Source organism: Oryzias latipes, chromosome 6 (genome assembly GCF_002234675.1).
Source record: "Oryzias latipes chromosome 6, ASM223467v1".
Lineage (NCBI taxonomy): Eukaryota > Metazoa > Chordata > Actinopteri > Beloniformes > Adrianichthyidae > Oryzias > Oryzias latipes.
The window spans coordinates 10,559,991-10,573,066 of record NC_019864.2 but is presented as its reverse complement, the minus strand read 5'-3'; the positions used below and the strand labels follow the sequence as shown (position 1 = coordinate 10,573,066).

General features: G+C 39.5%; 1 protein-coding gene across 3 annotated transcripts in view; it reads left to right on the top strand.

The window, feature by feature from the left end:
• Window positions 1-9,128: 9,128 nt before the first annotated feature.
• The window catches only part of ap3b2 (adaptor related protein complex 3 beta 2 subunit), a 49,929-nt gene continuing 45,981 nt past the window's right edge, over window positions 9,129-13,076 (top strand). For all 3 annotated transcript variants that reach the window (XM_023955643.1, XM_023955642.1, XM_023955640.1), the window contains exon 1: window positions 9,129-9,241. In XM_023955643.1, coding sequence (XP_023811411.1) covers window positions 9,129-9,241 — 113 coding nt within the window. The remainder of the gene's footprint in view (window positions 9,242-13,076) is intronic.

Genomic DNA, 13,076 nt, shown 5'->3' with positions numbered 1-13,076 from the left:
TCTGAAACATACGTCACTGAGTTTAACTACACTGAGCAAACTTTTGTTTTTCTTTGTTTCTTCTCCCGGCGCGCAGTGAGGCCTCTATCGGCCCCCCTGCATGAGGGCTTGTATGACATCATTAACAAACTGGTTGTTTTTACTGGGACTGAAGCTATGGGAGCTGTTCTCAGGGTATTTGCTCTGCACGTTACTAAGTACTAGATCCAATGTGAGTTTAAACTGAGACACAGAACGGTCAGATAATGTTCTTGTAAGGGTTTTCTTGTTCACTGGTGTAGTAGCATATTCTAATGTGAACTGGGAGGTAATTAGAAAGTGATCTGAAATTATGGGTTTATGAGAAAGGACTCTCAGCATGCTGATCTCTAGACCATGAGTTAAAACAAGGTCCAGGGTGTGCTTATGACAGTGGATTTATTTACGTTTTGTGTGAAACCAACCTGATCTAATAAAGCTGCAAAAGCATTTCAACCACTGGGGTCATCAACATGAATATTAAAATCCCCTATTATTATTCATTGTAATTTGATCAGAGTCTAAAACAGTGGTTGATAGAAAGTAAGAAACCCCAGTTAAAAATTCTGAATACGGGCCAGGAAGGCGATAAATTATTATGAATAAAACTACTTTTTGAGTCTGATGTTTTCATAAATAATAAAGTAAATAATTACGAGCAAAACAGGTTTTCGAGTCTTCCTGTTTAGGTGATTTATAGACAATATGATGCTTTCAAATGAGTTATAAACATGCTTTACTTTACGGCTAAGAAGTAAGCTAGACTGGGATATTACTGCCAAACCACCTCCTTTCCCTGGAAACCATGGATTTCTGTTTGTTATTATAACGGGGGGGGGGGGGGGGGGGGGTTGCTGCATTCAGTCTAACATAGTCATCCTGTTGGAGCCAAGTTTCTGTTAAAGCTAGTAGCCCAAGTTTGTTATAATTAATTAACCTATTGACTAAGAGGACTTAGACAAAACGGATCTAATGTTTACTAAACCACATTTAATGACATCATAATTCTGCTCGTTGTTATTGAAAGTGCTAGTGTCTGTTACTTTGAGGTTTCTGTGTCTCCCTCCTTTCACTTGTCTTTCAGCACATAAGCTAAAGTCAAGCTAAAAACTGCCCGACTATCCCTGCATGGCTTTTGCACCAACGCTACAGGAGGCTCAGAGGAGACTTCTAAACTGCTGCTCTGTGCCCGGGTCTCGTCCCTGGCTTGTCAGTTTACATACAGGCTAGCAGAAATGTTCATAAAAAGAAGTGCGATGCATTCCATCTCTCTGCATGAGACTGCGTTTTTCCCCAAAAGCACTCCAATTGTCAACAAAGACAACGCCAAGGTTCAAGGTGAAGAGCCAGACTAAAGCAGTTTAAACACACCTTATTGAACCATTAAAAAAAAAGGAAGTTAAAATAAGATAGGATAACCCTTTAGTTATTGCTCAGAGGGGAAATGTCTTCATTGCAGCATTAGATAATAGTTGAAGGCCCACTTAGAGGAAAAGTGTGTTTTTAACATTATTGTAGTGTGGAGGACACATATGAAGAAAATTAAGCTTAAAATTGTATCTCAGAGTATTTCTTTATTCAAACTGTTTTGAATCAGGAAAATGTAAAAGATGCAGTTAGAAAAAGGTTGCATATTTTATGTAGAAAATATGCTGTTTGGGCCACAAGCTCCCTGTTCCACTTCATTCTGATGCATCCACTTGCAGACAAACAGATCCGTGGACGCCTTTGTTGTCCTCGTCTGAACTGGCATCTGGATCAAAATTGAACGGTTGCTCGCCATTTTTGTTGCAACACTAATGTTAGGTTGGGGGTGTGAGGGACTGTAAACTAGCGGCAGTGACTGTTAACAGATGGATGATGGGAAGTGGGGAAGGTTTGCTCTGTGCCAACAGTCCCGCCAACTATTCAAAGTCTAATTTCTGATGAACTCCTGCCACTCTGCAGAAACTATTGGAATGTCTAAGAAAATTATTTTTTCTTTTTTCTTTTGACCAAAAACAGCATAATCATAATTAATAGACCACTGGGAACGCTATTACAATAGATTAAAAGATGAACGGTGTAGAACTTTAAAGAAAGTTAATGGAAGTTCACTCATCCAATCCCTTTTGCTTCATAGAGAAGGTTCTTGTCCCTCACCCATGGGTTTTGTAGAAGGTGCTCTTGGAATCTGGGACCTGGGATCCCCTATTAGGGGTCATTCAGTCTCTATACAGCCAGAGAACAAATTTGACTAAAATAGCAGTAAGTCAGTCCTGTTCTCAGTGCATGTTAGATTCTGGTAGTGATGCTTCTTGTCACTAATTCTAGAAAAAAGACCGGACAGAGTTTGGTTTGGTGACCACAGGATTTCATTTCCATTTTTACTATTAATATCATTTTAGCAAGTGATGTTGTTCCGTTGGCTCCACCAAATTAAAATCTCTCTGAACTGAAAACCAAATGTTGAATTTTAAAATTATAACTTTTTAAGTTGCAAAAAAAAATTAAAATTATGTTTGCTTGCAGAATCAGGTGATTAACCTGGATTCCATCCTGTATTCATTTATGGTAAATGGTGCCAACTGGTGCCAACCCATTACCCCCAGCAGCAGTTGTAGATACCATCCTGCATCAATTGCAGTAAAAGATGGATTTAAGGATTGACAAAGCACTTGAATTAGTGGTCAGCCAATGGTTCTACCCTCTCACATGACTATGAGCTCTGGGTCATGACTGATAAGATGATACAGTTGGCTAAAATGAGCTTCCTTTGCAGGGGGACTTGGAGCTCCCACAGAATAATGAGCTCTGTCATCCGAGAGGAGCTCATAGGAGAGCTACTGCTCCTCCACATCGAGCGAGGCCAGGGATGTCCCACCAAAACGCGACCCCAAGTAAGTCCAAGGACTCGCCAGATGGTGTAACCCTTGTGCTATCCTAGGCACTTTAACATTGGGAGTTGGGTCATCTAGACCCACTAGACAGTGCTCTGCACCTTTTTTCTTCAATGATTTGTGATCTTCACTGGTGTCCATGGATTACATGAAATCTTTCCACCTTTATCCACCTTTGTCATGGTAGGAATAACACGTCAATAAGGGTGGGGTCATCTAAGATAGCACAAGGGTTACGTCTCTCTGCTGGTCTGGTAGCACCTTGGAATTCCTGCAGTAGAACTGGAGGAAGTTACTGTGAGAGGGAGGACGTCTATGTTTAGACTATTAGATAAGCAGGAAAAGATGGATAGATAAATGGATTAATAGGGACGTTTGTTTAGTTTTTGTAAATTCAGTTCATGGACAAGACAGCAGCAGCACATTCAAGGATGGAATTAGTGACTGCAAATGCCAGTAACTATTACTGGCATCCATCAGTGCTCCCTCATAGTCAGTTTTGCAGCACACAACAGAAATAAGATGTACAGTAGATGCTATTGTTGTCATTTTTTTCTACTTTTGGAGTGCAAGGATTCCATTTTATCTGAAATTCTAAATCAGAGCAAAGAAATTTGGCCTCCTAAAGGTCAATACATTATCAGCTCTTTTATTGTGGTTCAGTCCAACCTTGTGATGGGGATAATGTTGTTGATAGGGTACGTTCTCTTCAGTGAATGATAAAATGCAAAGATGAAGCTTGACGCCTCCATCTCAGTCAAACTGTGTTATTTTGAGGTCACGAAGAGGTCACGGGCTTACAGTGTTCATGTCATGTTACACCACTGGCAGACTGAACAGTTTGAGGGCCCCAAGTGAATAATAACATGGGGCCCTCTGCAGCGGTTTTATTTATTTTTTTATCCATACCTTGGTTATAATGTCAAATTACTTCCAAACATCCACTTTTAGACTGCACCAGAGTTAATAATCCAAAGAAAATTGCTTTAAAAAAAAAAGGTTACTTTAAATCATAATTTCATCTCTGCCAGTGTTGCTACGTAGAGTCATGATTTTTTTCAGCCCAAAATGTCATGATTTGATTTTGTTGTCTTGTTTTTGGTCCTTGTTCTGTCTTGTTTCTGTTTCCTGTTTTATTTTGAAAGTCTCCTGTCTTGTCTGGTTTCTTGAGTTTTACTTCCTTTGGTTCCCATTCAGCCCTGATCGTGTCCACCTGTGTCTTGTCTGCCCTGTCTGTATATAAGTCTTGTCTCTGCCTTCCTCCTGTGTTGGTCCATTAGTTACCCCTGTTATGGTGTTCATGCCATGTCCCTCGTTTCTTGTCTCATGCCATGTCACAGTGAGTTTTGTTTTTTGGTTTTGTCATCCTGCTCTGCAGCGCTTTTCGTTTGTGTTTTGTAATTAAACCCCTTGCCCCGGAACTTTGTGCCTCCTGCCTCTGCATTCTGGGTCCTACCGGCTGTCGAGCCACCCCACCGCCGTGACACAAAAGTCATTTAAAACCAACAGACCCAACAAAGAACTACCCAAAATATGAATCGGTTATTCATTATCAATTATCAATCATGCAATATTTATTGGTTCCTGATTTGATTGAAAATACAACTTTGACACATTTTTAAATCCAGCATTTTTGCAGTCAGTCAGAGAAAAACACAAAATAACAGACTCCTATTGAACTTTATCAAACACAGATCTTTTGCTCAATTTTAAGAACAATTAAAAAAGGAGAGGAAAGGGGAAAAATTCAAATAATCAAACACCAGAAGTTCTAGTAGCTCATAACTTATAAGCCTATAATAAACAAAAGTGGAATTTGTTCTCATGTTATTACTTTTCACGAATCGAGGTAAAAAAATAAAGAAGGGTTTGATTTTCAAAAACCTATTTTTGTGGGGGGAAATCCCCAAGTATATAAAATAATACATTAAGAACGAAACCAAATATCACCTAAAGATAACTCCAAAAAGTATTTGTTGTGCAAATATTACACAAATACACAAAATATTGAGGATGAAAATGATTAAAATGAATATAATTAAACATAAATTGCATTAATAGAACAGGTAAGTGGACACATATTTAGTCTGACTGCACATCACTGGTTGAAAAGGTTTTCAATGAGGAACTAAAAAACCACCGAACCGATCCCTGACCGCCCAATTTATATCTCCCCACCTAAAGCAATTGTTGCCCACATAAATTAGAAAAAACTGCAACTATCAAGCTAGAAACCGCCCACCTCTTGTTAATTTGAGTCTGTCCACTTGCTGTTGACAGGGACCCGATAGTCCAGATTGACCACATGCTCCAGTTGGTCCTGTTTCACCTCGTCGACCCTGTAGTCCCATACTTCATGGAGGTCCAGGTAGTCCTTAAAATGCCTTTGGTTCCCTAGACCCCCTTTGGTCTGTGTTTACCTTCATCCCCAGGTGGTCCAGGTTTACTTTGTGGTCCCTTTTCACCCTGTACACTTTTACCTTAAAATCCTTCTGGTCCATGTGGTCCAAGTTCCCCCTTTAGTCCCCGTTCACCTATATCCCTAGGTGGTCCATTTGGTCCACTTTTTCCATCCCTTCCAGGGAATCAAGGGATTCCTCTTTGACCTGGAGCTCCAATACAAGTAGTTGCTTAGACCATTGCAGGGCCACGTCCTGATGTCTCTAGTTCTTGTCACAACAAATTCTCCTGAAAGGAAAACATGTTTTTAGTATATAATTGAGGCTTTTTCCTGAAGATGGAGAACATATATAAATAAAATGAATCCCCAAATTGCGTTTCTGAGTATTTCTTTATTCAAATTGCCATGAGCAGACAAAAAAAAAAAACCTTTGGAAAAAGAGGGATGTGATGTATAAGCAACAACATACCACAAAGCTCCATTCTGATGCCTCCAAATAGATCCATTGGGAGCAAACAGTCCTGCCAACAACTGAGAGGAAACTGTCAAATTAACTACTGCCGCTCTGCAGAAACTCTGCCCTTTAAAAATGACAGGTTTTTTGATTTTGGCTGAAAACGGCACAATCATGATTAAAAAAAAGACCACTAATGGCTTTGACAATATGTCAAAAGACGATCGGAGTGGGACTTTAAGTAGTTAGTTGTAACAAAAAAAGCAGAGATTAAAACACATTTGTTTTCTTTGATCTACATAACTTCACAAATGCAAAGTATTTTGTTTTTTAAGTGTTTCTCAGTCTTCCCAGTGTCAGTACAGTGTAAAGGCAGGAAAACAGTGCCATCAAGTGAGAAAATCGATCACTGCAGGACGTTTTAAACCAATGAGAGAAAACACATATTTCATTTCAGTTGATAAGGTTATTAAATTTAAAAAAATGTATATCTAAATCAAGACGTTTACGTGCAGTAAGTGAATTAAAGCTGTCTTTGGGGTCTGAGTTAACGTGTCCACACATAAAAGCTCACTTTAATTTGCATTTTTGACAAAAGATTTTCGTTAAGTGATGGCACATTAGAAATTAGGTGGGTAAAAAATCAGGGATTCTTTATATACGTCGTCTTATTTTTATATATCTCCGTGGTCACTACATTTCCTATGAACACTAGACTATGACGTGTCATCAATTTATTATTTGACTATTTGCAATTGTATTACTTTTGTAAATGGCATAATGTGCAATAAAGTTTATTTGAAAAAAAAACATTTAGCGTTTAAGTACATTGGACTAAACCATATATCCAGTCAATGGTTTAGCCCAAAGATGGGGGCTCCTTTTGGGCTTTTGGGCATTGGGCCAGAGGAGACACGCCCACTTGGGCAGCCTGGCCAACGGTAGCGGAGTGCGACGCCATTTTGGTGAGGTCGTCGATGCCCAAATGACAATGCTTTCTATAGCATTTGGTGGCATCGAAGTTGCTTATATATATATATATATATATATATATATATATATATATATATATATATATATATATATATATATATATGTATATATATATATATATGTATATATATATATATATATATATATATATATATATGTATATATATATATATATATATATATATATGTATGTATGTAACATTTTGACGTTTTAGACCTCTCTGACATGTAATTTAAATTATTAAGAAAAGCCCAACAATAAGTCAATAAATAATAATAATAAATCACTAATAGTCAATAAATAACACGAATAAATCAATCTTCTTCCACTTTCGGCTTCTCCCATCAGGGGTCGCCACAGCGAACAAGTTGCATGGTAAATTTGGCAATGTTTTACACCGGATGCCCTACCTGACGCAACCTTCTCAAACCGGGCTTGGAACCGGCACAGAGGTAGAGAAGGGAACAGGGAGCAGCCCGGAGTCAAACCCTGGTTTCACGGACGGAAGGCGAATAATAAGTAAACTATAAGTCCGAAAGTCAACAATAGATTTACCCTAAAAAAAACAAAGAAAAACTATAGATTTACTGATACACAGTGAGTGATCGATTTGGTGTAACACAGATGCTATGGTGCCGGGTTTCAAGCGAACAGTCTGGCCTCTTATCAAGATCTGTTTCCACCAAATGTTTTGAGCATAGCCCGACTGTATTACTAGTTGGTACCACAGTGATCCATCCGGGTTAGTTCTTTTGATAGCTAAGGCCCACTTTTTCCTTAAGTCTGAATCCATTGGAAACCTGCAAGAAAAGTTCAGTCACTGAGTCAGAAATGTATAAATCTATATTACTATAATTGCCTAGTCCTACAATACTGTATATAGGTTTAACAAAATAAAGTTTACATTTATGTCGACAGCAAATTATACGTACATCATGCAGCATGTTGATAATAGCCCTGCAGCATCATGCATATCAACATGTGTACTATGAAAGATTGCCCCTGGAGCATTAAAGGGAAGAAATTATAGTCCTTACCTTTGAAATGTTATGTCTTCCTCCTTCGTGGACTAATTTCTCCGATTTTGGCAGTTGAAACCCGCACAATGAACTGGCATTTTGCAAAATATGTGTTCACATACATGCACTGCAGCAGTGACTTCACCTCACCAAGATGGCAGTGCTCTGCTCCCACGAGGAATCACGTGATGTCTCCTCTAGTCATATAATTCATTGATTTAGCACATTCCAATGATGGAGAATGAGGCATTAGGGCAGGGGTGTCAAACTCATTTTCACTGAGGGCCACATCAGCATAGCGGCTGTCCTCAAAGGGCCAGATAAAAGGTATACAAATAGCTAAATGTAATAAAAAATACATGTAACTACTCCGTAATGTTAAATAACTCATTATTTATTTACTATTACTTTTTAAAGTGACAATTACAGTTGAATAGAAAACATACGGTTGCTTGTTACTTTAGCATAAATCCTCTTAAATTTGATTCTGTCAGGTTAGGTTATATGGACAGTGTTTAAGTCCTAATGTTTAGTTGCCCAATCCGATGTTTCAAGTCAGATTCTAGATATGAATAAATACATACCAATTTTTATTTTTTATTTTAAGAAATTAAAAACTTTTATTTTCTCGTCTGTCTCATAAAATGACATGGCGGGCCACATTTGGCCCGCGGGCCTCGAGTTTGATACATGCGCGTTAGGGGAACGGTCAAAAAGCGGGAAAAATAAAGACATAATTATTGTGTAACAGACGTTGAAGAGAAGAGTGAATAAAAATATTTCGTTTAAATGTGCTTTTTGGTTCCATAAAAGCAATAATTACATTAAACTTTTGATAAATGGAAATTATTATTGGAACAGTTTTTAAAAAAAACTATCAAACAAAAGTTGAAAATAGGCCATTTACTATGTTATCAATTGAAATTACATGTTTCTTTGATATAATTCTGAGCCTCAAAGAGTTGTTTTTGTTGTCTTGTATTTTATTTTATAGGACTAATGAAAAAAGGAACAATTTACGTTTAAGTGGAGGGTATATTAATCGGATAGCTTTAGAAACCTTTTCTCTAGTGATTGAAAAGGTTAATTATTAAAAATGACAATTAAAACCATTACCTATGTATTAAACTGATAAAAAGCGAGATTATACTAAAGATTAAAAATATTAATATTTGCCAAAGTCAAACTTTTGGGTTTGAAGCTCGAAAATCACGTGACCACTGCATCATCACTCCCCCTCCTCTTTCCCCCATCATCCCTCAGTGCGTCCCGGAGATAACGGCGGTGTCTGCGCGCCTTTCAGAACCTTCCTCCTTCAGCGACTCCATCCCCGGCCAGAATAAACCCGCACCACGCCGCGACCATGTCTACCAGCTCCGCTTTCAATGATGAGAAGGGAGGCTCGTCCAGTGTCGGGGAACCGGAGTACGGCCACGATCCGGCCAGCGGAGGGATTTTCTCCTCTGATTATAAAAGGTAGAGCCTCCCGCTTTCGGTTGACGCCGTTTTTCTCTGAGTGTCGAGGTTTAAAGGGGCGGCTTAAGGGAGGAGGGGGGAGGTGCAGATAAAGCGCTCTTTTAAACATGGGAGCTCAGAGTGCAGAAAAACATCAGACTTGAAGTTCGGTGTTAGAGAGGGCCGTCGTTACGCGGCAGCTGCGTTTTGTTGTCATGGCCGTGATTTAGGCGCGTGCTGAGGCGCAGTCGCGGCAGCTGCAGCCGACTGCGTGTCCCTTCACCCCTCATGCGGACAGGAACACATTTTATAGATGTATAGCGACGCGCTGAGTTGAGATGTGATTGGGCCCGTTTGGGAGGACGGCAGGCCTCTGCTCCGGCATTTCAGCACCACCCCTGCTGAACAGCGACAGCCGCGCACGCGCACATCCCCCGATAAGGCTCACGACCGGAGCAGGATTCTCGTGCTTGTACTTTACCACGTGCTTGGTGTTTATTTTCACCTTGTATCTTTTTGAAGTAATTAGATATAAACAACCGGTTTGCTGTTTATTTCTTCAATTACCATAAATACTTTGTAGTAAATCAAAGTCAATCTTTTGATTTTTGGTAAGATTTCTGAATGTAAGTTCAGTTCGTTATTAAGCTTCACTATTCTCACCTATACTGATCATTTTAAACTTTATAACTAGCTTTTTCCATAAGTTCAGTAGGAAAAAAAATCATCTCATGTCATGTAGAAAGCAAAGAGTAAAAAATACAAACCAACACATTTGGACATTAAAGTCTATTCTGTTGTTATATTGTTTATGTTATAGCTTAATTTAGGCAAATAAGCATACACAAAAATAACCAAACGAAAGGAAAGGAAAGAGAGACAGTAGATGGTTTACCATGCATGAGGTGACAATAAGGAAGGACTAGTTTCACGCCCCCCTCAGCAACGCGAGTTAAGGAACCACTTTTAACGTTAACGCACGTTTAGGGTTTCCGTAAGTGTCTGCGACCGATTTTGGGTTCTACATGCAAAATGTGCTGTCATTGACTGCACTAAAGTTAAACCAGGTCAATCTTTGACCAATTGGGGACTCAGATTTTGTAGTGACGTATGGATGGCGTCCCTTTTAATTCAGGAAGTTAGCCGTTTGAAAATCGATCATGAAGGAGAAACTAATAATCGGCCAAAATTCCATGTCTTTCATATAAGGGAATAGAGCTGTGAGAGAAAAAAGCCTGGAGCCAGATTTACAAGATTTGCACCACTTTGACATTTTGCACCAAGACTTTCCAACTCTAGGTGGCAGACATGAGCTAGTAAACAGTAGAAAAAGAAGAGGAAGCCCCTCCCTGGTTGTCCAGTTGAACACCATGGGCTAAATGCACATTCAAGAATGCTTTCTGGAATGTGAGTTCTTGAACGCATGTCACATGCCTAGCTTGAGCGTAGCACCACAGAAAATAACCTCAGAAAGGCCCCATAGTTTGGGGCAGAGAGATGCTCCACTCCGATGAAAATTATGTTTTTAACATGTTCTGGTGGCATTTTTCTCATGTTGGGGGACATGTTAATTAAGATGTTTCCGATTTAATGTCATTTTGATTCTTTAAATAGTTATGAATCAAGAACAAAGGAAAAGAACGTATTTGTGATGTAAAAAATACACAGGCTCCCTGCTCCGCAACAGCGATGAGAAGGGGGTACAGGCCGGGTTGCTCTGCACCAACAGTCCTGCCCATTTCAGAGGAGAATTTCTAAATAAACTATTGTCGCTCTGCAGAAAGAGTGGTTGCGGTTCCATGTGCAGAATAGCTTTGATCAGATCCAAGATTGGATTAGAACTGAACTGTGTACATGGGCTCAGAAAACCTTTATCCGATTATATATAAAGTTTACATATGCCAAACTTTCGGTTGGAATAAATCATTTAGACATACGCAGAATGATCTAAAACACCGGAAAAGACCGTAGAAGAAGAAAAAGTGAGTCCCGTTGTAAACAAACAAAGCTGAGGCATAGAGCAAGATGATTTTCTAATTGTGCTTTTATTATTGTTATGATAATTATAAAGTGCTTGTTCGCTTATAATTTTTTTAAATCTGTGCGAACAGTGCTTTATTCTTGACGGAACGGAGCCGGAAGAAGCAGGGTAGGTTCGGCAAATACGTACTGACAACATTTAGCCCTGGGTGAACTTAAAAAATCCATGCGGCCAGTGTGCATCTTGGCTGCACGTAAATATGTGGCAATAACATCAGCCTATATTTTATGTGGACACGATTGGGAACATGACTTCACATGATTGTTTACACGGTTTCTCAGGAACGTGTGAAGTGAAATTTCTGCTTTGAAAAGCCATCCCTGCCAGCTCACACTAAAGCCGCTCCTCTTCTCGGAGACACGGTTCCCCTGAGCAGGGCTCGACATAGCCATTTGTCCGCTGGCCCGGTCCTGTTTTTCGAGCAGTACGGACCACAAGACTTTATTTTTTACTTGTCCGCTCGGGCCACTAAAATATCTAACAATTAATACATTTTTCACCTTTTACAATAAAGTATATTTTGCGAAAACGTGTAGATTTACCTCGTCTTTATAATTCACTTTTTCAGCTAGTCCTGTGTTCAGACTTCAAGGGTTTCTATGGGAAACCTTTTATCACTCTTCTCCTCCTCTCCCGCCTGCGCGCGCGGCTGTCACTGCCGAGCACCACGCGGCACGCGCTCAGTCAATTTTTTTTTCAAACTTTATTGAATGTAACAATTCAATACTAAACAATGTTAAACAGCAACAACGAAGGAACAAGCCAGTGGGTTATTATTACATTTTAGGCAGATATATTTAAACTGACACACATATCAGCGCGCCCCCTGGTGGTTTTTCACCGCGATGATCATAAATCCAACACCGTCACTGAAGAGAGACTGAAGCATGTCAGAGATGTGGAAGACATGGCAGGAATAGATAGGAATATGTTAGATGGAGTGACGGGTGGAATTAGTACTATGGACAGCAAGATATTTAATGAATGCATTGAAGATGAAACTGTATGCACTAAGCTTTAAGCTGAATGTCAAAGAATCAAAGGCAACTCAAAATACCTGAATCTCAGACTCAAATGGAGTATAAGGTCAAACTACTTAATTTTGTTTTTCTTTACAACACTGTAAGCAGTAAGTATTTCTAGTTAGCTGAATGATCTCAGTAATTTAATTGTATTTAATTTTTCAATTATTTAATTTAATTAGGTAACTAAAGTAACTAAAAAGTAAATGTAACTTTGCAACAGTAACAAAAAGCAGAACCTTAAGGCAGTCAGGGCAAAAAAGTCAATAAAACTTCTTAACTATTGATTAGGAACAAATGTGAAATAGCAGTGATTAGAAGCAGCATGAAAACTTCTTAACTAGTGTTTCCTACTACACTGCAGTGTTCTCTTCAAAACATCTGAAACAGACTAGAGCAGATTTAAGTTTGATATGCTCTATTTTTAGTCATTGAAAAGTGTATAAATAAGTGCTAGATGTCACCAGAATGCACCAAATTGCACCATATTAAAATTTTCCGGGGGGGGCATGCCCCCGGACCCCCCTAAAGTTGCAAGCACCTGCGGAGCGGCGGGTCTCGCTGTGCGCGGTGTCGGGCCAGTAACTTTCAAAAACTACTGGCCCTGTGGGCCAGTGCAAATTTCTGGGCTATGTCAACCCCTGCCTGAGTTTAGCAGCTCGCTCATGCAGAGCAGCCGGACGGACTGCGGTGAGAAGCCTCCTTCGGAGCGCACACACTAACAAAGCACCCTCCCCTGCCCGCAAACATAAATACCAGTCTGCTCTGCTGAGAGACACGGTCTGCTCGCATG